The sequence below is a fragment of the Sceloporus occidentalis genome, unplaced genomic scaffold, assembly GCF_023333645.1.
Source record: "Sceloporus occidentalis isolate IW3139 unplaced genomic scaffold, rSceOcc1.0.p SCAF_5, whole genome shotgun sequence".
NCBI lineage: Eukaryota > Metazoa > Chordata > Lepidosauria > Squamata > Phrynosomatidae > Sceloporus > Sceloporus occidentalis.
Genome location: NW_028316985.1, coordinates 10,390,550 through 10,418,108, shown reverse-complemented (window position 1 = coordinate 10,418,108; position 27,559 = coordinate 10,390,550). Strand labels below are relative to the sequence as shown.

The following is a 27,559-nucleotide window of genomic DNA, read 5'->3' as shown; positions in this document are numbered from 1 at the left end:
GGGAACAGTTTTACTTGCTTTGAACTCCTCCATCCATGTTCATTTGTTCCTAAATAGAAAAACTTCAGTAAAGAAAACTGACCCTAGAAAGCAGATGGTGTGAACTTTCCATTTCCTGAAGGAATAAAACTGCTGACTTGCCCTAGGCATGTTTGCTTCCTTTTCATTCCCTGCCTACATGTTCTAAATCAGTTCTCAACAGGAGCTTCTTCCAGCTGTCTCCAGCTGTGTGGTCAGAATTTGTTCTGGTTAGTCTTGTGGCACACCAAACAAACTAACATCTCGGACAAAGATAAATGGCTATTATTCTGGAATTAACACTTTGAAGAGTAGCATAATGACGACTCAGATGGATATGGGAGACGGACATACTGGTAAAATTTATTCTCTGAATATGGGTGCACTTTGTTTTAGTGGAGTGTAGTAACTGTCTTTTCATCATCCTTTCCAAACCTGACCTGTCCATTTATGATGAAATACCTTAGCCGGCTAACAAATCTTTGGAGAGCCAGATTACAGGCAGCAGCTCTTCCTGTTAGAGGTTTTCTTCCAGCATGCAGTCCAAAGTGAAGAAAAAGAATATCTCAAAAGCAATAGAATCTATGAAAGATTTTCCTTTTGGTAGCAGTCAAAGGTTAAAATGTTCTGATTGCCTAATATATTTTTGTATCCTAATTGTCTACAGGTTCCTTTTAGCAATAGGTGTGCCGCATAAATAGTAAATAATTGCCTTACCTCCTTTCATTTATTTAGCATTTGCTATAAGTTGCATTGGGCTTCATCGTTGTGGCTGATCTGGATACTGCACTAAGCTGCCTTAGTACTTTGGTGAGAGAAAGGTGGAGTATACAATGAGCAAATAAAATAAATGAATAAAATCGGTTCAGGTTCCTTATGTTTTGATGTTCTTTAAATACCCTTGGTTAATTGCCAATGCTCTTTTTTCCCCTTTAGGAACCATTAAAATAACTTTCAGGTCTCAGGGAAACCCTCCATAAAAATTAATGTATCTAGAGCAAAAAAACGAACAAAGAAACAAACTTTTTTTCCTATCCACAATATCTCATAGAAACTTTAGCAACCTCTTATGGAACCGTACAGTTCCTAGGAACCCAGGTTAACAAAGCCTGTTCTAGATGTTGAAAGGCAACTCCCAGTATTCTTCTGATTTTCTTTGGGACTGCCTGGAAATGTGTCATGTGCTGCATAGTTCTCACTTATAGTTTAAAGGGTGCACGGTCAAAAATGTTACTAAGCATTTAGATGCAATTTTTAATGGTATATTTTAAAATGGCTTTTAGATAGCTCATAGTTTCTTTATATGGTTGGCCCTCCATATCCACAGATTCTTTATCCATGGACTCAACAATCCATGGCTTGAAAGTATTCAAAACAGATATAAATTCCAAAAAGCAAACCTTGATTTTGTCATAATATATATGGGACACCATTTTATGGTTGTTGTTGTTTGTCTCCAAGTCATTTTTTATTTATGTGACCCTAAGGCGAACTATCATAGGATTTTCTTGGCACATTTCTTCAGCGGGGCTTTGCCATTGCCATCCTTTGAGGGTGAGAGAGCGTGACTTGCCCAAGACTTGCCCACTGCCGTGTTGCCTTGATCTATAAAAACACCCTTTCCTTAACCAGGAACCCTGTCCGGAAAATGGATCACATAGAGTGTATTTACCTGACCCTGAAGGCCAGAGACAGTTTGGGGATTCTGTTGGTCTACCGGCCACCCCGTGCGCTAAAAGACTCCCTGGCTGAGCTGACACAGCTGGTCTCGGAGCTGGTGTTGGAGTCCCCTAGGCTTCTTGTCCTAGGGGACCTCAACATCCCCTTCGAGGCCAGTCATGGTCCAACAGGTGCAGCTTGGGAGTTCCATGACAGCCATGGGCCTGTCTCAGTTAGTCTCAGGGCCAACGCATTGTGCTGGTAATACCCTCGATGTGATCTTCAGTACGGACATGGAATCTCCGTGGGCAGAGATTTTTAATATCTCTCCCTTGTCATGGACGGATCACTTCCTGGTTGAGGCTCGAATCAAGGCTTCTACCATTAGCCCCCCCGGGGGTGGAGGACCTATTAGGATGGTCCACCCTCAAAGGCTGATGGAACCCAAAAGGTTCCAAGAAGCCCTAGAGGGGTATATGGCTGGAGCTGACAGCGACTCTGTTGATGCCCTGACAAACATCTGGGATATCGATCTCTCCAGGGGTATACAGAGTATCACTCCCAAGCATCCTCTCAGGCCTGCTTCCAAGAAACACCCCTGGTATACGGAAGACCTCAGGGGAAGGATGCGGGTCCTGCGAAGTCTAGAGTGCAAATGGCGAAGACACCAGAACTTAGCCGACAAGACATTCCTGGGCTCTCATTTGAAGGCCTACGGAGTGGCAATGAGTGCAGCAAAGAACTCGTTTTATGCTGCACGCATTGCGTCCGTGGAGTCACGTCCTGCAGAGCTGTTCAGGGTAGTGAGGGAGCTTACTCAGCTCCCTCCTCCCCTGAACCCTATTTTGGTACCATCTAAGGCCTGCTGTGACGAATTTAACAACTTCTTCGCAGATAAAATATCTCGGATAAGGTCTGATCTCGACGCCAGTATTAGCTCAGATTCTAGAGTAGAGGTGTCCAGAGCTTCCGTGGCCCCTGTTATACTGGATCACTTTGCGTTTGTTAATACCGAGGAAGTGGACAAGATCCTTCGAAGTGTTAGGAAGACGACATGCTCTCTTGATCCCTGTCCCTCATGGCTGGCGGCTCGGGGGGGGGGGGATGCGGTCCTAACTATGTTGCACCGCATCATTAATACATCTCTAAGAGTGGGACAGTTTCCATCCAAATTAAAATTAGCTGTGGTTAAACCCCTGCTAAAAAAACCCTCCTTAGACCCCCTGATTCACAATAACTACCGGCCTATATCATTGTTGCCATTTCTGGGGAAGGTGATCGAGAGAGCGGTGGCCTTCCAGCTTCAATCGACCTTGGATGAAACGGATTTTCTGGACCCATTTCAAACTGGCTTCCAGGCGGGCTATGGAGTTGAGACTGCCTTGGTCGCCTTAGTTCATGATCTCCGCCTGGGCATGGACAGCGGAATCGTGTCCCTGTTAGTGCTTTTGGACATTTCAGCGGTTTTCGATACCATCGACCATGGTATCCTTCTGGAACACCTAGGGGAGTTGGGTATCGGGGGCACTGTACTCCAGTGGTTCCGCTCCTACCTCTCGGGTAGATTCCAGATGGTGCAGCTGGGGGACGTGTGCTCCGATAAGAGGGCCCTTTCATCTGGTGTCCCTCAAGGAGCCATTCTGTCCCCCATGCTATTAAACATTTACATGAAACCGCTGGGAGAGATCATCCGGAGACACGGGGCGAGGTGTTATCAGTACGCTGATGACACCCAAATAGTCTTCTCTGTGTCTCCGACTGATGCAGTGGCCAGGGATGGCATCTCTCCTCTGGATGCCTGTCTGGAGTCAGTAATGGGCTGGATGAAGGAAAACAAACTCAATGTGAATCCAGAGAAAACGGAAGTACTGGTGATAGGTTCCCCAGTTCCGGGTGTTGAGATTTGCCATCCAATCCTGAATGGGGTCACGCTCCCCTTGAAGGACTCTGTGCGCAGCTTGGGAGTGCTCCTAGACTCTTCGCTCCAGCTGTTTTCTCAGGTGGATGCGGTGGTCAGGAGCGCTTGTTATCAGCTTCGGCTGATACATCAGCTGCGCCCTTACTTGGACCGAAGGGACCTTGAAACTGTTGTACATGCTCTGGTAACCTCTCGATTGGATTTCTGTAATGCGCTCTACATGGGGCAACCCTTGTACCAAACCCAGAAGCTACAGTTAGTGCAGAATATGGCAGCAAGACTGGTCGTTGGTGCTTCCAGGTCTGATCATATAACACCTATTTTGAAAGATCTTCATTGGCTGCCTATTCGCTTCCGGGCCCAATACAAGGTGTTGGTATTAACATATAAAGCCCTAAATGGCTTGGGCCCAGGGTATTTGGAGGACCGCCTCTTCCCATACAATCCGCCCCGCACACAACAGGGATGAAACTGTTGGAGGTCCCTACGTCACGCTGTGCGAGGACCTCACAGAGGGCTTTTTCCATCGTGGCCCCTAAAACTTGGAATAACCTCCCAGATGAGCTCCGTTCCGCCACATCTCTAGCTCTTTTTAAAAAGAGCTTGAAGACGTTTTTCTTTTTCCAGGCCTTTCCACCGTGAAACCATCTTATCCCTAGCCTTTTATTGACGACCCTGGATTTATTTATTTCCGATTCCCCTTTACCTCTGGCCCTTGTTGTTTTTTATGCTGTTTTTAACGTTGTTTTAATAATTTTTATTGGTATGTTTTACGCCATGGTTGTACGCCGCTTTGATCATATTGTTGGAAAAGCGGGTTACAAATGAATAATAATAATAATAATAATAATAATTATTATTATTATTATTATTATTATTATTATTATTATGCTGGAGTGGGGAATCAAACACTGGTCTCCCGAGTTGTAGCCCAACACTAAAACCACACTGTCCCTCCACTACACTACATCATTGTATTTAATGGGACTTGACCATCCACAGATGTTGTTATCCAAACCCCAGAGGACACCAAGGGCCCGCTGTACTTTTTGCATCTGGTTTATTTCTTTATTTAGTTTACACCCTGTCTTGGTAGCAGTGGAAATGAAAATTTTATTGTGCTGTATCCATTTGAATTTGAATTATTTCAGATTTTTTTGAATATTCTATGGATAATGAGCCAGCATGGTGTAGTGGCAATGGAGAGCAGGGGAGAAGTGATCAGTTTCCAGGAGCCAGATTGAGTCCAAGGGCTTCCCTTTGCCAGAAAACTTAAGCGTAGTCTTTACCCAAGGAGCACTGAAGTAGTGAAATCCGTTTAGTATTCACAGTGCTTCTCTGAGCTTTATACCTCATAATCTCTCACTCCGTCACTCCTTCATTCCACCTGCCCTGTCGAAGAATCAAGCCATTATTTCTGTTGCTTGCTTTTACTTGCCCCTGCTATTTTTCTGTACATGACCTGTGCTTTCTCTGACAGCATGTTCGATCTTTCTTAGCTTTCCCAAGGGAGAAAGCAAAGCAACAGGAAAATCTTCAGCTGTTCTAATGCCTTCTAATCTTCACACTTTGCGAATCTGATCTGGTTTTGCAATTTTCAGGAGCTGTAACATCTCGATGTGGACAGTAGTTATTATGTTGCTCTTTAAGTATCTCGGTAAGCTCACCCTAACAGTAACCAGGGGAGATGCTGAGAATAAATCAAATGCCTATTAAAAGGTATGAGACCTATTGTTGAGGCAGAAAATTTATGGCAGAGAGAATGCAGAATTCTAATACTGGTAGTTCTAATCTCCTCATGTATTTGGAGTCTTCCATTGCAATTTGACTTAAGGGGGAATCCTTTGATGATGATGATGATGATGATGATGATGACGACGACAGTGATTTCTTACCCACTTCTCCCCATGCATTGAAGCGGGGAACAACAACATGTTAACCCCACAACCTTTTGGGTGTTACCGAGTACTTGCAAGGTGGAGTCACGGTTACTGGGTATGATAGCTGAGCAATTCTGGGAGTCGCAGTCCCAAAAAATAACTTTTTCCAATCTTTGTGGCAAGATCTTTGACCAGGCTTATTGGTTCCTCACCTGACACAAATCCAAAGGGTTTGCTAATGTGCATAATTACTTTTTAGCCCTGTTTATGAGGAAAGACAGGTAATAGAAATGTCTTGTGGTCAGTGTGTTCACTATTATTGCTCTTTTCATCTAAGAGTCCTTCATGAACTTGCAGGTAACTGAAAGTGGGAGAAGCACAACCAAATATGATGTCAGACTGTAGCTCCCAGAATTCTTCACAATTATTAATGCTGGCATTATTACGCCATCTGGAAGGATGCACGTTGACCACCCTTAACAAAACCCCTACATTGCTAGGAGCTCAGTGAGAAAGTCACTGCCTTAACCTGTGCCGCTTCATGCTTCATGTACTTCACTGCCATGAGTCAGTTTGTTCCATGTTGTCTAATGTATAGCAGCTTTAATGTGATTCGGAACCTGCCAGAACCCTGAGATCTTCAAAGGACAGCTTTCTCTTGGCCCCGCCATCATCATGAATTCATTTGGTGTAGACACAAGAAGGAACCTTCTCAGTGGCTTCTCCCACACTTGGGAACTCCCTTCCATGGGATGCAAGGCTGGTCCCTTCCCTGTTCTCTTTCGCTGGCAGGCAAAAACCTTTCTTTTCCAGCAGGCTGTTAGTACGTAATTGCACCCAAGGAGACTTTTTATTAGTGTGTTAGTTTTGTTATGTTTTTAATTATTTTATCTTTTTAATCTAGTATTTTGAAGCATTTTACATTTTTGACATATTATATTAATATGGTGTTTTCATTGTGTTTTAAAATTGTACTGTTTTAGTGTTGTTATTATTAATATTCTTTTATTTACTTATATCCTGACTTTCTCCCAGTAAAGGAACTCCACGCAGCTAACAGCAAATTTAAAACAATATAATTTGAAAACAATTCTAAATTCAAAAGAGTTGTTGTTGTTGTTGTTGTTGTTGTTGTTGTTGTTGTTGTTTTTAAGCATCATTTGTGAACCACCTTGGGTCCATTGGGAGAAAGTGGCAACATATAGGCAAAATAAATTATAAATAATAATAGTTGTGGCATAGTGGTTTGAGTGTTGGGCTATGTCTCTGGAGACCAGGGTTCTATTTCTTGCTTGGCTATGAAACCCACTTGGTGACTTGGAGCAAGTCACACTCTCTCAGCTTCAGGGGAAGTTGATGATAAACCTTCCCTGAGCAAATCTTGCCAAGAAAACCCCATGATAGGTTTCCATTAGGGTCACCATAAGTCAGAGATGACCTGAAGGCACACAACAACAACAAAACAATAGTTTATGTGTTATGATTTTAGCTGATAGTTGTTGTCGAGTTACCTATTAGAGCCTGTGAAAATGTAGATGAAGGACAAATATAAAAAGAACAAAAAGCAGCCAATTATGAATCTTTGGGGACTTGCTGCTCCACTATTTATAATCATCTGTGTCTGCATAGTTCAACGTGAATATGGTATGTAGGCTATTGATTATACCTCCTTATTTATTTATTTTGTGTTGCACTTATTGTAAATTGTTTTACACTTATTGCAAATTGGTTAATATTTCTTTGATGGCCTGTGTGTGTTCAGCATGACCTTGTTTGAGGTAACAAGATGGTGGTGGGAGAGGGTTCACCTAGATTCTGTATTCTGGTGTTTCTGTTAATGCCTGGCTATTCCCCTTCTCCTCTTTGTTGATGGGGAGGCTTCTGTTTCAACACGAGCCTCTGTGTGATCATGAGAAAGCCATATTTTTGATTACTTGGATGATTCTCTATGTGTTGAGGCCTCTTTCAGTTTACATTGTCAGAGTGGAAAATTGGAGAAGATGGGGATATTGTGGGTGAGAACTTGCATGTAGGCCTCTCTCCTCTATCTTTTTAGCTGTACTTAAACAGGCTGAATGTTTGCATGTTGTTTATATGGTTCTAAGAGGTGGGGTAAGATAAATTGCTGTTTAAATGTGTCCTGGGCTTTATAACAGTAAGCTCCTATCAGGCTGAGATTTTGTCAGCTAGCTTCCATTTCTTCCTTGGGACCATTATTGAATACATCTTGCTCAGGTTTTTAATTTGACTTAACTTTGATGTATTTTGGGCTGACAATTATTAATGTCCTGGAAACATAGTTTTAGGTATATCGGTGCTGTAACAAATATTCAAAATGTTGTTGTTGTTTCCTTCAAGCCTTTCTGGCGTTTGGCCACCCTAAGGTGGACCTATCATGGGCTTTTCTTTTATTGTTGTTATGTGCTTCCAAGTTGGCTCTGACTTGTGGTGACCTTATCATAGGGTTTTGTTGGCAAGAGGAGGAGGTTTGACAATGACTTCCACTCAGACTGAGAGAGCAGGGTTTGAGTCCTAGTCCAACACTCCAGCCACTAGACCACACTAGCTCTCTATTCATAACTACTGTGAAGTAAAATGATCTGTTAAAATATGTAGCATTAATTTTCAAACAATTTTTGCATCTGTGTTGTTAGCTTTTGTTTTTCCTTTATACTTATAAACAGTACTCCTGTTATCCTCCTGACCCATTCTGCCCCCTCCCCCGCAAAAAGTAATAATATGTTCTTCTGTGTCCATCTTATGTTTTTCCAGGTTCAGATGCTGAGCAGGATGCTGCTATTAAACTTGCCCAAGAACGAGCTGACATAGTTGCCAAGTATGACAGAGTAAGCTTCTGTAGTTCTTGTGCATCCTTGCAATGTGCTATTCCTCTTTCCTTTCTTGGATGATTAAAAATTGTCTCAACTGAGCAGAGGATTGACAAAGAAATGTTTCTGGTCCATGCTTCTACCTGCTCCCTTTGCACAGTTCTTACACAGCCATAGAAATGCCACATGATGCTTTCCTCCTAAACTGTTACACAAACCTGTTTTTCTTGGGGAGAAAAGGAGGAAAACTGTAAAATCACTCCAATTCTAGAGATGAGATAGTACCTCTGCACTCTGTATGGAAAGATGAGGTGTAGGGCAAGCACTACTTTTTCATGAAACATAGGAATTATCTTGTTGGATTATACCAAAGGTCTCTAGAATGTTATATTTATGTCCAGCAGTGGTCAGGCAAATGTTTCTAAGAAACTCAACAAGCATAATATTATTATGGTAATAGCAGTGTTGGTAGTAGACACTCTCTTGTAGTTGGAGGTTCCATTCAGCTAATATAGCTAATATCCATTATTTCATAGAGTTCTCAATCATTAATCAGCCATCAATGGTGTTGCCTTTTAAAATGTTCAACTTTTAGCTGAACCTGGGAGGCATAATTACCACTGGAGAAATAGTACAAGTAATTGTAGTGGTAGTTAATGGTGCTTAAACAGTAGGAAAATGGTACTGTAGACACAGTGCTTTGCTGGGGAACATAAAAGTATGTGCTGCTGTCCTTTGGAGTGCCTCTTCACATGCCTATGCAGACTGGGTTTTTGTATGAGCCGCTTTTAAAAAAGCAAAAACCAAAAACTGAACTGTCCAAACAGATCTTGCCCTTTTGCTTCTCTGTATTAACAGCCATGCAGTGTTGCTGAAACTGGAAATTTATGTCTAGTTTGACATATTAGATAATTCTATCCCCATCTTAACAAACATCATCATATTGTAACAAATATATTCTTGCTCATCTTAATTTTATGTTTTCTACAGGGACGAGAAGGTGCACAGATCGAGCCTTGGGAAGATGCAGACTACCTTCTTTACAAAGTCACTGATAGATTCGGTTTTTTACAGTAAGTTGTGAAGCTTGACAAGGGAATGACATTGAAAATTTGTCACTTGCATTTTCGATTTTCATTTCAGTATGCTTGTTTGGTCAAAGTATTGACCACTTACTTTGTGCAGAATTGCTTTGCAAATAGAATTATGTTTGGTGAATAAAATTTAAATGGTGTTGCACCATGTTCTTCGTTTATTTATATTCTGCACTTTTCTTTCTCAGTGATTTGAAATTGATCTGTACTTGATAATAGAAGAAGTAGCAGTGCTTTGCCATTTCTGTGTGTAAAAGCAACAGTACTCTGCAACAAAACGTGGGTCATTGTGATACTCTGTAAAAGCTAAAAGAACTAAAAGATAAGCAGCAAGTTTTGCTTCTGGAGTGCAATTGATATTTCTTTTTTCTCCATAAAAAGTAGGGTTTTTTCTGATCAGTTATCATAGTTGTATGCAACTAAATTTTAATTTACATCAACCATTGGATATAAAAAAGGAATAATAGAAAGTGCCACCCCTTTACTTTCCAATGTTACAGATATATTGTTCCCAGTTGCCTATCTCTAATTAAAGAACCAGTCTGTATAGGTTTGTCCACTCCCTCTTTCCCTCTTCTATATAAATTACCTCCCCTTCTTCTGTGGCTTGTGTCACATTTTTCTATGGTGTTGCATTTTTCCTACCAGATGTTAGCCAGATTCCAGGGTTGGAAGGTCACCCCAAGGGCAATCCTCCTTTTCAACTACTCTGAAAGCCCGTGTATATGCGACAGTGCATTGTGGTCAAGCAAACCATCATACTAAAGGGGAGGTTACTTTGGAAGAAGGGAAGATACAAGCTTGCTGCATAATAGTTTCAAAACCATGTTTAAAGCAGATAGTAATACGTTTCTAAACCATGTTTAAAGATGGTACTTGGAAACAAGAAAATGCAGCTAGAGCTGCAACTGTGATTAATAAAAATTAAATTTCTTACTGGTTCATGAGTCTAGTGACTTTAAAATGTCCTTAATGGTAATCAGGGCCAGGCTTACAGTGATTCTGGTTAGTACCATTTTTTTAAAAGTTCTTAGCAAGAGTGAAAGTTTCTCTTCACTGTTAACTAAAACTGTTTCAGTCTCTTGGCTGCATGCAAAAGGAAGCATGGTAGATAAGAAGGCAAGTCTGCAGTCAAACCAGTACTACAGTACCTATAGTTGGTAGAGGAAACATATCCTGGAAGTTCTTTTCCAGAGTTTTCATGGCCACTGTTTGAAACCTTGACGGTGCTGAATTTTCTTCAGCGGGTAATATGAACTGGGGAATAGATTGTCCAGGTCAGCTGGGTTGTTTATGAAATCACATCAAGGTGAGCTTCTGCATGTGTACATGTATACTGGTCAGATCAGTTTCATCTACACTAAACCCTGAAAACCTGTCGTCCTTCAGAGGTTGATGGATTATAATTCCCATCAGCCCTAGGCAGCCTGGTCATTAGAGAAGCATGAAAAGAGTACTAATTCAGTATTATCTGGAGGGGATGGAATTTCCCCATTCCTGGTCTTGCCTAACAGAGTCTGTTGTGGTTGGTAGTAGTTCTTTAGAGTATTTTTGTCTGGGCTTCCTCTTGCCATACTGGATGAGATCTTGTTTGCAACTGGGATCCTGTGTGTGCAAAGCACAGGCTTTACTACACAGCTGTGTCCCTTCTCCACTAAACATGTGAAGCTGACACATCTGGCTTGAGTAATATAATGTATGGTATTGTTCAGTGTGCTTTTATTTTAGAGAGCTGGCAGTGGGGAGTTCTTTTGTTAACAGTTCTACCAAGGCTAAATCATAAGTAGAGAATTTATGTAACATTTTCATAAACAGACAAACTACAGAGCATGGTGTATGTGGGTTGTGTGTATTCAGAAGATAGCATGTGCAAACTAAGGAATTCCAGAGGTACTTGACTCGTCGCTCCAACTGACAGCTCAGGTGGATGCGACCGTCAAGAGCGCCTGCTATCAGCTTCGTCTGATACGCCAACTGCGTCCCTTCTTGGAGCCGAGGGACCTGGAAGCAGTAGTACATGCACTGGTAACCTCTTGATTGGACGTCTGTAATGCGCTCTACTTGGGGCTACTCTTGTGCCAAGTTCGGAAACTTCAGTTGGCGCAAAATATGGTTGCCAGATTGATCACGGGAACTTCTAGGAATGACCACATAACACCGGTCTTGAAGTCCCTGCACTGGCTGCCTATTAGTTTCCGGGCAAAGTACAAGGTGTTGGTGATTACCTTTAAAGCCCTATATGGCTTGAGCCCAGAGTACTTGAGGGAACGCCTTCTTCCCTATTGTCCGTCCCGCACACTAAGGTCCTCTGGAAGAAATCTACTACAGCCAAAAAAATCTAGGCTAACATCTGTCTCCCAGAGGGCCTTTTCTACTACTGCTCCAAAACTATGGAACGACCTGCCGGAGGAGATCCGTCACATTCCCACTCTGACAGCTTTTAAGAAAGCACTCAAGACGGATCTCTTCCGGCAGGTCTTTCCAGCTTAGTTACCCTTCCCAGATATAGAGATATTTGTCCCCTCACCTGTCTATTCTTCTCCGCCTATGTTTCTGCCTATTTGTTGGTTGTTTAATGTTTTTAATGTTTTTATACTATTACTGTTTAATTCTGTTTTAGTACTGGGAATGCGGGGGTAGGTCTAGGGTTTGATTTTTTTTTAACTTTATTGTAATCTGGTGTATTTTATTGTTGTAACCCTCCCGGATTCTTCGTGACTGGGCGGGCTAGAAATAAATCTTTATTATTTTATTATTATTACTTCTGTGTTCAGTTGTACATCTTTTGCAAAAAGGCAGTACTGTAAACAGAGTTAGATATCTGTGAATGTTAATGGGAAGCACTTGGGAATCTGTCATAAACACAAGGTTACTTTGACATTCCCACAAGGAGATTCATGTCTTCTGGTGCCTGAGAACCTCAATGGGTGATGTGTATACAAGAACTAAAACTAACAAGAGAGGTTCAAGCCAGTCATTCTTCCTCCCACAGCATTTCCATAGAATGTCCAATACCACCCACATATAAGTAGTGTCTGCATCCCTTCATTGGGATAGTAACAAGCCTTCAGGGATCAAACCCAAGACTAAAATAAGGAAGTGTTTCAGGTAAGCTCTTAGTAATTACACAGACCTTTTGCTTATACACTTAGTCATGATGTCCTTGGAAATTAATTGCTCTTTTGGGTTCTCATCCGTATAAACCAGGGTTGGGCAACTTGGCTGAGAGGTGGCATCAGATGACCTTGGACCTATAAAACAATTACCGTATATACTTGACTATAAGTTGACCTCATGTATAAGTTGAGGGCAAGTTTTGTGGCCAAAATTATGGATTTTGCTATGACCCATGGATGAACTGAGAATAAAACTTAGGGGCATACAGCAAAGGATCTGAAGGATGAAGCAAAGCAAAACCATGTCAAAGAACTTTCAAAATTCCAACAAACATATGTGCTTAGTCTAAAGGCTGGATGGATGAGAGAATACAGAGGGTCAGTGCTTCCAGGACAGATTATACTCTTGCTTTTCACCAGGGGATGGTTCCTTCTTTTAAATAAGAGTTAAAATACAGTACTTACATTGACCCATGGATAAGCTGACTCAGGTTTTTTGGATCAATTTTTTAATCTAAATTTCTAGACTTATACATGAGTATATACAGTAATTTAAAAAATGCCTCTGAATACCCTGTAGAGAGCATGCAGGCATTATTACCATTTTAAACCCCTCCCGGGATGTGATGTCCAGCCAGGACTGTTTGAATCTCTCCCTACATTTTCTTTCATATTAGTTCAGGCCATAGTATGTTTTAGTACAGAAAATGTTCTTTGTATTAGTTGTGGGAGGAGCTGTATGTATTCCCTGCATTTTTCTAGGTTTGGTTTGCCCTTTCCCAGCAAGCTCTGTTTTTGCTAGAGGCTTTTTAGTTTTAGGCAGTCTTTGCTGTGAGCTTACAGAGAGCTGTCTTTTGGTGGCAAACAGGCCCAGACAGCCGGAAAGGGCATTTCTTACAAGTTAGCCAATTTAGTTACCAGGAACAAGTTAGCCAATTTATTTACCAGGAACAAGTTAGCCAAATTAGTTACCAACAACAAACAAGTCATAGGCCTGTTACAGACAGCCAAAATAAAGCTGCTTCGAGTCACAGTGGAGGTATGGCGTTTCAATGATGCATGCGTCCTAAGAGTCCAGAAGTCGCACCAAAGCCATGCTCCAGCCCTAAGGACTGGAGCGTGGCTTTGGTGTGGCTTCTGGACTCTTAGGATGCATGCATCATTGAAACACTATACCTCCACTGTGACTCGAAGCAGCTTTATTTTGGCTGTCTGTAACAGGCCAAAGAAATCAGGAGCTGAAAGACCCTGCACCAGCTCCATTGAGTGAGATCAAACCCAGAGAGATGACACCCTGAAGATTGCTGAAAGTCAAACTGTAAAGTATCTTTTATTTCAGGTTATCTAGAGCTGGGGAGGAGAAAACTCTTTACTTTTGTTCTTTAAATTAAACTTCCCCCTTTTGGAACTTTACATTCAGCATCAGAGCTTTTTTGGGTAAAAGAGTTTGATTTCACCAGGGTACCGGCGTTGCACACCCAAATCTGCCACCACCTTTAGTTGAGTGTGTCTTCACATGGGACATTTTAGACCCTTTTTAAAACAACATGTGGCCCAGGGGCAGGACGTTGATTACCTCAATACCACCTAATGGTAGGAGCATTTGTCTGTCTCCATCGTGATTGCTGTTGTTCTTTCCATCCTTTTCCCCAGTTTGGCACTGAAGGCAGCCTTCAACAGGTTAAAAAATGATTAGAAATTCACAAAATATAAAAGTCAAAAATTGAACTCTACAAAAAATTAAAACCAGTTAAAATATGAATCACACACACACAAAAAACCACAACACCAAAACAAAAAAATTGGAAATTGCAGGACATCTTACCTAGAAAATGAAGAAATAGAAATTGTAAAAGAGTTCTCATACCTGGGATCAAACACGTATAGAAACGGGGACTGCAGCCAGGTAATCAGAAAATTAAAGGGAGTACAGCTATGAAAGAATTAGAAAAGATCCTAAAATGCAAAGCTATACAACTGAGCACAAAAGTTAGAATCATATAAGCCATTGTATTCCCTATTGCCATGTATGGATCTGAGAGCTGGACAGTTAAGAAAGAAGATAGGAAGAAAATCAATTTATTAGAGATGTAGTGCTGTAGAAGAGTGCTGAGGATCCCATAGACAGCCAAAAGGACAAATAAATGGGTCCTAGATCTGATCAAGCCAGAAATCTCTCTGGAAGCCAAGATGACAAAATGTAGGCTGTTGTATTTCCGATGCATCATGAGAAGGCACAGCTTACTGGAAAAAATAATGCTAGGAAAGGTGGAGGGAAATGGAAAGGCCACATGCTAGATGGATGGACTGTATTAAGGAGGTCATGGATATGAAAGGAGCTAAACAGAGTAGTGGAGGACAGGGGGTCATGGAGATGTCTCATGCACATGGTAGCCATGGATCGAGATCGACTGGAGAGCAGTTAACAACAACCACAACAACAACAAGTTAATGTTTGCCATTTTAGATTGGGGTGGGGAATGTGTGGGCCATATGTGGCCACCTGGAGCCTTATTTTCAGTCCCTAACCCCCCCCCCCTCCCCAGAAACCACTGAAGCCCCAAGGTTCACAATATTTATTTTATTTTTAAAAAATCAGCAGAAAATTCAAATGAAATTAGAGAGAAAAATACCTTAATCAGCTTATGTATACTCAGATATAGCAGCTGGAGTTCCATTCCCCCCACCCTTCCATCTACCTCAAGCCACAAAAGTCAGTTGTGTTTTGACCAGTTCCCAGAACTTGATGAAACACATAGGGACTGACAGTACAACCCGTGACAGAAGAAATCACTCTCACAGTTGCCAATCCTGGTTCTAGATGGTGCAGAAAGCCACAGTTAATGGAATGTGAAAGAAAAGCTTTGGCATGCCACCTGTCTATGTTCAATCCAGACATGTTCAACCCTAGCTTTGGCATACCTCCTGGCTTTGTTTAACCAAGTAGAAGTGTTCAACCCCGAGGTCTGCTACTGTTGATTCCTGCTCAGGTAGTTTAAATTAAGTTATGGTTCAGTGGGATGTTTGAATGTGGTCCATGAAACCACATCTTGGTTTTCTGCTCAGGACACTGATCTAGCTGTACCTCCTGATTTCATGGAAGTAGAACCAGAGCAATGACTAATGCAGAGATGCAGGAAGCAGGAAAGGCAAAAGGTCCAGGAATGTATTAGGAAGAGCCATATCTTATGTACAAAGACATGGAAATATCACTTTATTCCCATGGGAACCAGTCCCCACACTATGGATTCTGTCTGCTGGTTCTTTCTACTTTGACTGACTACTTACAGAATCATAGAATTATAGAATCATAGATAATATGGATAATTTGGACCTACAGGAGTTGTTAACTGTTTAATGTAGCTCTCATATTGCATTTTTGTTTGTCCTCTACAGTACCAGTGGGCAAAGTGTAGTCTGCAGAAATTGTTGGATTGAATCAGTTACAATCCAGTCCAGCAAGAGTCCACCTTTTGCCCATCTCTGCTGTTCACAGTTGGAGAAGTACAGGAGAGATCAGTTCCTTTTGTTTTTGAAAGTGCTGCCTATAAAACTGCTGTGGAATGTGTATTGTAATGATGCCTGTGGTGCTTGGACTTGTATAAACGTTCTTATTTGCAAAGTTTGGTGTCTAATATGTTGTTGTTCGCTGTTGTAAATAACTGGATGCTGCAATATTATAAATTATTAAAATTTAATTTTGCGATAGTGCTCAATTTGGATGTGCTGGATGGGTGGGCAAAGCAAAGAAGTCATCCTGTCGTACTTGGCATTCTGATTTCAAAATGAACCTGTGGAATGCATTGCTAGAACTTAGGACTGTTAAGTAGGTCAAGCATATTTGCTCTTAAAATGAAGAAATCTATTATGCTAATAGTGTGTCAGCATTGCAGAGTTAAACACTCATAAGTCCTGTACTAAAATTAGACACAGTCAAGCTGGTTGCTTTGTGCTCTATGTAATATTCTGCTTAATGATCTTTAGATCAGCATGTCCCATTAGTTAACTTTCAAGGGCAGTAAAAAACAAACTAGCCTGTTCCTATGCTTCCTTTGGGACTATCATCTTTATGGGCTTGCATTTCCCTGTGTTCTGAGATATGGTTGATGTTGCTTCTTTAAAATTGCCATGAGGTTCACAAATAGACACATATTTTTGTGGAAGAATAGGGGAGGTTTACAGCTTAGCATAATGCACTTGAGATGTGATGTAAAAGTTCTGTTTCTGTCATGTTGTCCTATGGGTGTTTTTTATATTCATAGCTTGTAACATCTGGTATGTGCCCAATTCTCCAGAGCACCTTCTCATTCTCAAAGGATCCAGTGCCCTGGGATGCTTCAGCTGTGTAGGCTCTTATCCCAACCTACTGCTTCCACCTAGTTAGAATCCATCAGTAGATACCTGTTTGGCTGAGTTTTATTTCTTTCATCTTCATGTTAGCTAATTATAAATATCAAAGTGGTGACCTCTATGCTAACTAGATTGCTGCAAAGCTGTGATGTTAAGCTGCATGTCCAGTATCCAAAGAGCTGTTGCACAGGGAGTTCATCCTAGTATATCCACTGTGCATAGTGGATGTTCTAGACAGGCACAGCTTCAGTAACACTGTTAGGAACAGAGTTGTTTCCCAGCCAGCATGCAACTTACTTTTTCTCTCTGTGTTTTTCCTTCCTTCTGGATTGGAACTGCAACATTCAGGAGCTTAGTTTTAAATTGGGTAGGTGAACCATTTTTGTGCCCCCCCCTTCCAGGGCCCCCCAAACATCCCCAAATATTCTCTAGGGCAGTGATTCCCAAATTCTGGCCCTCTAGCTGTTTTGGACTTCAGCTCCCAGAAGCCTCAGCCATCTTCAGCAATAATTTGGGATTCTGGATGCTGAAGTCCAAAAACACCTGGAAGGCCAGAGTTTGGGAATCATTGCTCTAGGCTAGAGGATGTGGGGTGACACATTTTTATTCCCCCAAGCCAATTTAGTCCCAGTAGAGACCTTAAAAAAACAGGTAAGGAAATAACTTACACTTCTGTTATTGTCTTTGTTTAAATAAAAGCTTCCCCTGGCCCTGAAAACATGGCAAAAATGTCACCACACCTTTTGGAGAGTGTTTGGAAGCAAAAAAAAAACAAAAACAAAAAACCCTCTTGATTTTTTGGGATGCATAGTCAGGCTATGGCCCTCTAAGGGTGTGTGTGCTGGATGGTGTGTCCCTTCATAGTTGCTCACCACTGCCTTAAATGGAGTGGCTGGGATGTTGCCTGGGATTCTGCATTTTTCACCCAAACCACCTTTTTTCTAGCAAGGAGCAGTGAGTCACCTTTTAAAATAAATCACAGGGCCCTTTACAGTGTTGAACATTAAAAAAATCAATTTTTTCAAAACCAGGAGATTCCTGGCCATTTCCAGTTTGTGTTTTGTTTTTCGAGGTCCTAGGGCAGAATATTGCCCCCCTAGATCTACCAAAGTCACCCATCCTGACCTTTATTTCTTACCATTCCAATAAGCACAGGTTATGTGGAAGAAGGAGACTGGTACCTCTGGAATGAATGTTCATGTTTGCACTTTATGGGCACTCAACTTAAGTATGTAATAACATATTTACACAACTGCTAAGAGGAGTGGCAAACACCTCAACAATCATAATATAGTGAAAAATCAGGCACTTCTTTGAATTCTAGTTGTAGGCCACAAGCTTCTTACATTGATCCCTCAAGATTCCCCGAGGATGTTTCTCTGTCCAAACAAGGGAAACACATGCTTCGGCTCTATAGTTTGTGCTCATCATACTGGTTATTTCACTCTGCTGATCAAATAGCAGTTTTAGAATGGATGGCAGACACTAAACCTTTTGCTTCTTTCTTGAACTTGGTGAGAGCAGATCCTCTACAATTTTGAATTTAACTGACACCCATGGTGCATTTGCTTCTTTTGCGTCACTCTCTCTTTTAAGACTCTGAAGCACAGGCATTTCCCATAACAGCGGAACCACCCTGGCCTCTAGCAAAGCTGTTCATTGCTTCCCAGAATCCAGTGATGCCTGTAAAATTATAAATGAGGAGACTGAAATAGATTTTGGGGTGGAGGGGGAGAGAAGATTCCAAAAAAGAAACAGACCAGGTTCCTTCAGAACAAAGAACCTACTGTATGTGCTTCTGCCCATAAATTGGTCATACTACAGAAGTGCTTTGTTCCAGGTAGATTCACTCAAACTTGGAAACTTTTGTTCATCTGGCTGAGTAAGTCTTTTTGTGTGGACAGTGGACAGAGAAGCCTTTCTCCCTCTCCTTCATGTAAGAACACAGTCAGGAATGATACTGGCTCTGGATAGATTTCAGGTCAGCCATAGAAACACTACAACAGTGCAAAGCCTAATTTTAATGTTTAAGATGAATATTTAACTGCTGTTTCTCAGAGAATTTATGAGATATGGAGCAGGACTGAATGCATGAGTCCCATATTTCAGAGAGCTGGGAAAAGTTACTTATTTGGATGACAACTCACAAGTGGTTGCAACTCTGATTGACCTCTCATGTGATTCATAATTGTCTCATGGAAACTTCATAAAGCTAAGAGGTTATGATGGCCTGTGATCTAGGTTGGCCCTGGATCTAGTCCTGGGCTTCTGTCACTCACTTTGCCCTCATACTTCAATATTTCTCCCTGGACGTGGTACTCAGACCTTAAGGGGACCTCTGTCTTGGACGACTGGCTGTGTTGATCAGTGGGTTCAATGCAGTAAAACATGACCAGTCTTTCCTTTCAATTCTTAAATGTCAAGAGTCAGGGACTGTTATAAAAATTTATTATACAATGGGCTTTTGGTATCTGCTGGGGTTTGGTTCCAGGACCCTCCATGGATACCAAAATATGTGAATGCTCATCCCATTGAATACAATGTTGTAGTGAAATGCTGTCTTTAATATAAAATAGCAAATTGAAGATTTGATTTTTGGAGTTTATATTTTATGGGAATTTTTCAAGCCCTGGGTGGTTGAATCCATGGATAATGAAACCTTGGATATTGATGTCTGGCTGTGTAACAGATAAGTTAACCATAAACTCTCTTAACTCTGTCTACATTCTTAGCTCTTCAAACTAAGCTCTTCAAACTCTTCTAACTGGTCTCCACTCGGTCTCTGACTACCGTAAAATTTTTACATACAAGTTTCTAGGTTAGAGCTGTCTTGTTTTACAGTATGAGCTGTGACCAGTTGCTTCTACCCAGACATATGAGTCACATGTCAATGTCACTAGGTCAGGTGGCATTTAGATGCTTAGGCATCATCTCTGTGCCAATTAGTCTTGATGCATATATAGAATCCTTATGTACAGAAGTGGTGGATGACATTCACTATCAGTTCTGGGATGGAGGGAATAGCAAAAAATGGCTGTGGTCCATGCCCTGCTTGTTGACAGCATCTCATTGGCTACTGTATGTAGAGAACATAATTTCAGATTGGATGCATTTTTGGGAAGTAGAACATGCAAGCCTAACTATACACTTGTACATGCCTGAATTGCTTTTGAGAAGAGTTCAGTGTGAAATTGGTCGGCTTGACATTTGGAGTTGAAATGTCAATTCTGCACCACTAGAGCTGAACAAAACACATCTTGACTTAGAATACTGTATGTTTTCCATACAGTTTTCCAAGAGTTACTGTGATGTAGTAATTTGAGTACTGGACTGTGACCCTGGAAACCAGAGTTCAAACCCCCTCCTTGGTCATGGAAACCCACTGGGTACACTGTCTTAGCTTCAGAACCCCTCTCTAATCAAATCTTGCCAAAAAACCTGTATGATGAGATCATTTTAGGGTCCCCGTAACTTGAAAATGGCTTAAAGCACACAACAACATTGTTGCGATTTACAGCATATTTTGAGGTTATAGGGAAGTCATAAAACATGCATACATTAGGAGAATGTGATCATGTAGTGTACCACTAAACATGTGCACAAACACACTTAGAATAAGAGGCAAAAATGTGTGCAGCATATGCAAAGAATAGAAAATATAGTCTTAAATGTACAAGAATATATGCATAGATTTCTGTGTAGGAAAAAAAGCTCTTGAAATCTGCTGTGGTGATAGGCAGATACTAGTGGAAAAATGAGAAATCCAGTGAGAATGAGACTGGTAAAAGTGAAACACCTTTACTTTTGGGTCCAGGTCAGGATTTATTTTTCAATGAGATAAATTAAAGCTGCTTAAATGATAACTTTTGTGATGTGTTTGTTTTTTGGAAGTGGTAGAGATTTACTCCTCCCCCACTGTCTCTTTTTGGCCAAGAGCTCTTGTGCTCTTCTGCTCAGTTGTTGAGATCGATGAATTGAACTAAGATTAAGAAAAAGAAATTTCAACTGAAGAGGATACACAGGAATGTTATATTTTTGGTCTGGAAGAATGAGAAACTCATCATTTGAAGAATATTGTCATGTCCTCATGACTTTGAGAATACTTTGCATCAGAAAGTCAGATGTGCAGAATTTTCACAGCAGGAACAAATTTATGTGAAGTCAGTTTTGATGTTTTATTGGCTAGCACAATCTTTTTTCCCCTCATTCCTCACTCCCCAAAGACACAGATTCTTGGTTTGTATCAACAGGCACAGCTCCAGCATTTTTGGCAGAGCCCTCCTTGTTCTCCCATTGATCATTGCGATTGTAATTTTGTTCACTGGCTTGTGAAAGTTTGTTAAAGTGCTGAACATGTTTCGAGAGGAGCTTAGTATACTCTGGATTATTGCTTGGCCCGGGGAGACGTCAAACAGTCAAAATCACTATTCTGTGCCTTGCCAAGAAGCTAGAACACACTTTCTTTTCTGTTCCACTGTATTCTTTAAATGTAATATATTTTAGCAGCAGGTGGGAAAATGAAAATAATGAACCAAAGAAATAAGTTTCTGTCAAATCTGAACTGCATGAAATATCTTCATATGAAGTCAGTGAATTAATCTTACCTTTAAAAAACAATGTTTTGATGACCATAATGGAATTTTCCCCTTTCTCTGTGTGTGTTTATACAGTTTTGATTAGTATAGACCAGGTTTCCTCACAATGATGTATTCACATTTTGTGTTATGGTTCCTGTTGGTCCCAGTTAAGGCAGCCTATTTAGGATGATGGAAATTGTAGTCCAAACTGGTGGACTGTGATGTTTTACTCTTAATTCCATTGCTATATAGTAAAATTTCTGTTGTGTTGTTGTTGATGTGTGCCTTCAAGTCACTCCCAATTTACAGTGACTCTAATATAAACCTGTCACAGGTTTTTGTGGGGCTGAGAGAATGTGAATCACCCAAGTAGTAGTAACAGTACTAGTAGTAATAGTGCCACTGTATTCTGCTTTGGTCAGGCCCCACCTGGAATATTGTGTCCAGTTCTGGGCACCACAATTCAAAAAGGACATTGAGAAACTGGAGCGTGTCCAAAGGAGGGAGACTAAAATGGTAAAGGGTCTGGAAACCATGTCCTATGAGGAACGACTTAGGGAGCTGGGGATGTTTAGCCTGGAGAAAAGAAGGTTGAGAGGGGATATGATAGCCCTATTTAAATATTTGAAGGGATGTCATATTGAGGAGAGAGCAAGCTTGTTTTCTACTGTTCCAGAGAACAGAACCCTGAACAATGTATGCAAGCTCCAGGAAAAGAGATTCCATCTCAACATTAGGAGAAACTTCATGACAGTAAGGGCTGTTTGACAATGGAACAAACTCCCTTGGAGTGTAGTGGAGTCTCCTTCCTTGGAGGTCTTTAAGCAGAGGCTGGATGGCCATCTGTCAGGTATGCTTTGATTGAGATTTCCTGCATGGCAGGGGGGTTGGACTGGATGGCCCTTGTGGTCTCTTCCAACTCTATGATTCTATGATTCTATAAGTCACCCAGCAGCTTTCCATGGCCGAGTGTGGATTCCAACCCTGATCTCCAAAGTCAGAGCCCCACACTCAGACCACTATATCATGCTGCTTCCCAGCTGTTTATGAATAGTTCACAATGCTAAGTATCACATGCTTTAGGGTCCCTTTTAGAGAGTACTTAGCTTGCCATTCTATGGGCTCACTAGATAAACCTAATTAGATGCATGTCTTGTTGATTCAGCTTTTGCTGCTCAGTTTTTAAAAATTGTGACTAGTTTTAATGTTACTATGTTTTATCTCTGAACTGACTAGAGGTAGCCATTGTAGGACTAAGATAAAGACTGCAGAATAAAGAAACTAGAGAAATTAAAACACACCCTAAAACAATATGCACACAGATCAATAGATAAACTTGTCTAGTAAGCAATAGAGCATTAAGGCTCTTTTTCTATGAATAGGAAGAGTTCTAATTTGGGGCGAACCTGCCATACTCAGTCATCACCCTGATTTCCCTAGATCAGGGATGAGCAATTCTGTGGGGATCCATGGGACACCCCCCCTGAAGCCACTCAAAGCCCCTTAATCCCTCCCACAATTTTTAGGGCAGATTTTGGGGTGATTTTTTTGGTCCCCAAACCACCTATATATCCCAAAACCTCTTAAAAAGCCAACAGTTTGCAACTCTACCCTTCCTCAGACCCCCAAACCGGAGGAAAAAGAAGTAAATCAACTCAAAATAGCAGTCAGAAGTAACACATGTCATGGTTCTGTGGCCTGCTATACATCTGCGGCGGGGGGGGGGGGGGAGTTCCTGCCCTATTTGCAGTTGCCCACCTTTGCCCTAGGGAGTTTTCTCAGCAATTTAAGCTGAAAAGAAGAAAGCTTTCATATTTTATTTATTCATTTATTTAAAGTATTTCCGCAATGTCTCCCAGCCCACAAGTGCTCCCAAGGCGATGAACAAGTAAAAACCAATTAAAACAATACAAAGATAAAAGCATTTTTAAAACACATTATGATGCTTTGTAAGTATTCCTAAAAAAGGTCTAAAACCAGTTTTGAAACATGGCTGGACATAAGATTGATCAGATGTATATTCACACTGGATGGAGGATGTCTGCTCAGAACTGGCCCCTTCATTTGGAGTAAAGAGTATTTGGACACATATGGGTCTCTGTGTTGGCAGTTGGCCTTCTGAAATAAGAGCTGAGTATAATTAATGTGATAGAAATAGAGAGGCTCTGCCCTTCTTTCTGATAGAATATACTTTGTAGTTTTACTTGCTGGGATAGAAACCCTTAATTATGATACATGACCCCTGTAATAATGGCCATAAGCATATAGCTGAATGAGCTACACAATTGGATGTTATGAAATCTGAGCCAAACTCTGTAATAATTTTAACTGATGAGTAATGACAATGTTTCTTCCAGCCCTTTTTTCCAGGGCAGGGGTGGCGGCGGGGGGGGGGGGGGAGATGTGTGAAAACCAGCACCAGCTGCCTCAGTGTGTGTAATAAATTTAAAAATCCAGCTCCATTCATCACCTCAAATCTATTATAAATGTGCTTTCCTCGACAAAGCACATTTTTTGGAATTCTGGCCTTTTCAGAAACTCATTTACTGTGCTACAGAAACCTTTGTAATTTTGCAACTCCTTTTCCTGTGTATGTTAGAATGGTGCAATAATATTCTAATTTTGAGATGGGCTTTATTTGCCATTTATTACACTTAATAATAATAATATTTATTTATTTATTTATTTATTTATATCCTGCCTCTTCCGCTTTGAGGATAGAGGCGGGTAACAACAAAGTTCATACAATACACGATAATAAAAACACAAGACCCCGTCCCAACCCTCCCTCCCAACTATCAAATTAAACAGTAAAACATGGTTAAAAAGCACATAACAATACATCAAAATTAAAACAAAAACAAACCGCAAATAAGAAAAATAATAAAAGGAAAATAATAAAAGGAGGGGGATTCAAATGGTTCTGGACATTATCAATCGGGGAAGGCCTGCCAGAAGAGAAAGGTTTTTGTCACCTTTTTAAAAGCCTCGAGTGGGGATAATTGGTGAATCTCTTCCGGCAGGTCATTCCAGGTTTTTGGAGCGGTGGCAGAGAAGGACCTTGCCCAGTGCAAAATATTACTTGACTTGCCCGGTGCAAAATGTATTGCATCCAATGGAACTTGGTACATTATGTACAAATTTTCTTTTCTCAAAAAGTAAATTCATTATAAGGACATTGAAAATGTAATCCGTGGCAGATCCTTAAAGCAAAAATGTTGGATGTATATGGATTCAAGTAGACAGAACCTATACATGCTATTTGTAGTTATGCCTCCTTCTTACCAAGATTTAGAAGATGTTCCACTGACATGCTGGGACTTCTTTAGTGAGTTTCTTAATCATTTTCCTTCAGTTTCCTAGAGGTAACATTTGTAAAGAGCCTAGAATCCTAAAATTGTTGGATGTCTTTCTTTAGTTAAGCTTTGTCATTGTATAGCTGAGTTACTGTATTAAATAACAAACCCTGGCTTGAGTGATATTTTAAATCTGGCTTTTGCACATTTTGGCAAGACATAGAATATCAGAAATCTTACTCAAAGTGCCACAAGTTCTGGGTAGATAAACATAACCCTGGGGTACAGTTGCACCAGAATACAGAGAAATAATTTGGAATTGTTCAGACCATAGGTAGATTATACTTGAGTGTACTCCTTTGGTATACTCCGGCATACAAACAACCTCCTTGTAAGAAGAAAATTAGCATAGCAGGAATATTCCTACTGTGCTAGTTTTCTACTTTCAAATAACCATTAGGTTATAAAGATATGCAAAAGATCTGCCCTCTTTTTTATGCAGAGTGGATGTTACTGACAGGAAAATCAGAACAGATTCTTTGCCATGTGTGTTTCCGGTATCTCTAATATGGATCTTGGAGAATAAGAGTGGGAAAGACCCTGAGATGAAGAGCTTCTCTTGATCATGATTTTGGGAATACTTAATATATGTTTATAGTAACACATAATTATAATACATAATCCTTTTTAATCTTTGCAACACTTTGATGCAGAGAAAATTGTTTAATGCTAATCCAGATTGTTATCTATCTAATCCTGTATTGTCTACTCTGATTGGCAGACTCTCCCTAGGGCTTTGGTCTTCCCCATCATCTGCTAGCTGATCCTATTAACTATAGACCTCAGTGACAAGAGGTCTTCTGCACTGAAAGTGTGTACTCTGTCACCACATTGTGGTCGTTTTCCTAGTTGGCAGGGCCCTTAGACTTTCTAGAAGTACAGGTTTTCTGTGAGATAGCCTCCTCAAGGTCATCAGCAACAGAACAATACACAGATTAACATGGGAATCACTCCTCTCCTTGGGTCACACAGTATCTAGGATCTCTTCCAGGTTAGCATTCTCTGAAGATACCAGCCACAGATGTTGGCGAAAAGTCAGGAAGAAACTCTTCTAGAACATGGCCACATAGCCCCAAAAACCCACAAAACTAAAGATGATTATGTTTGGAAAAGTGAAAGGCAGTAGGTAAAGAGGAAGACAGTAGTACAGCAGGATTGATTCAATCAAGGAAGCTAACCTGAGCTGATGTTAATGGGGAAGGGTGGCTCTTGGAGGTCTCTCATTCCTAGATGGCAAATAATAAACTTTGTTGGAAAGATATGGGAGGATGTTGAACTTTTTCTCCTCTTGCTGGGCCTTGTACAATATTTGATGTTAATGCAACAGATTAGTTTGAATGATTCAGAGATTCAGGCAGAAATTTGATGCTGTATATTCATAAGCTTCAGCACCAAAGCTCAATTCATGTAGGTGGGCTTTGCCTGAAAACACACAAGTCACTTGGGAGTTTGGTGTGGGAAGGAGTGTGGAGATCAAGATGAGATGGAAGGGAATTAATATCCTTTCCTTTCTCCAAATACTGCAGATTTAAAGGCTGGTATTAGATGACAGGGTAAATCTAAAAAAAAAAAATCTCAGGCTTTTCCATTGATACAGCAGCACTCTTATCTTTCTGCTTCTGTGCAACTGTTTATTTGCTTCTGAAGAAATGCCAGAAATAGTGCAGTAGTAAATTGTGTGGTCTGGAACGCTTTCATAAGCATTTTTGATTATTTGTTTGGAAAATAAATCTCAAATTCCAGTAATTTGGCTGTGGAGACTGGGGAAATTGGAGGTGTTTCACCCTACTAAACACTATTCATAGATGACACTGCAAGATCCTAACTAGGAGTTGGCAGGTCTCCTCACCCCAAATACTATTTTACTTCCACTTCACATGTGGAAGTTTTATGCCATGTGGGAACTTGGGAGGTGCTGGCTTCCAGAAACAATTTGGAAGCATACATAGCAGACACATGGTGGAGATCTGCAAATGACTCTTCATACATGGTATGTTCAGAAGACAAGTTTTACATAGAAGAGATGGATAGAAAAGGGTCAATCCCCACTTCTATACGTTTTAAAGAGTGGCAACATCTCTCATTCCAACTGTTCTGTAAGTTCTTTCCATCTGACTGCTACCGATACTAGTCAGCTATCTGAAGGCTCTCATCTCATATAAATCTCCCTGGGCTTTTTTGGGGGGTAGGGTAGTTCTCTGCTTGGTCCTCCCACCCTCATGGGTACATTTGGTATAGACCAGTCCATAACAATGGTTTGGGGGAATGCTGGTCCATTATAGTCATAACAATGGTCTGTGGACTTTTGCTGGTCCATAATGAGTTTCCAGGGAAAAAAGGACACAGTTATAATCAGTGAGCTCAAATATAATACTAGTACATGACACTTGAAAAAAAAAAAGGGGGGGGGGAATATAGACCGCCACATCAGTGAGTCTCAGCCACAATGGTGTAGACTTCATCAAGGGCCTTCTTGATGGCTGCTCACAGGATCTGGAATTTATTGCAAGAAACCTTCTGGGAACAGGCAAATATCCTTTTATTCAGGCAGAATTTTGGCAACTGCCCAGTTGCTAAAGAAGGAACTTGTCCCCAGCAGATTATTATACTTTTCATGCAGTGGTTTTAAATAGTGTTTTAAACTGAGCTTTTGATTTAATTATGTTTAACAATTAAACAAAAGACTTGAATTTTTAGTTAATCCTCTTCAGTATTTCATTTGTATTCATTGGTTTAATATTTGATATTAATGCCTTGGTTGGG

The 27,559-nt window shown here is 40.8% G+C and overlaps 1 protein-coding gene across 7 annotated transcripts in view; it reads left to right on the top strand.

Annotated features, from left to right (window-relative positions):
* Nucleotides 1–27,559, top strand: part of USP6NL (USP6 N-terminal like) — a 171,036-nt gene that overhangs the window by 91,209 nt on the left and 52,268 nt on the right. For all 7 annotated transcript variants that reach the window (XM_089527556.1, XM_089527551.1, XM_089527554.1 and 4 more), the window contains 2 exons: nucleotides 8,248–8,321; nucleotides 9,294–9,376. In XM_089527556.1, the coding sequence (XP_089383682.1) occupies nucleotides 8,248–8,321; nucleotides 9,294–9,376 (157 nt within the window). The remainder of the gene's footprint in view (nucleotides 1–8,247; nucleotides 8,322–9,293; nucleotides 9,377–27,559) is intronic.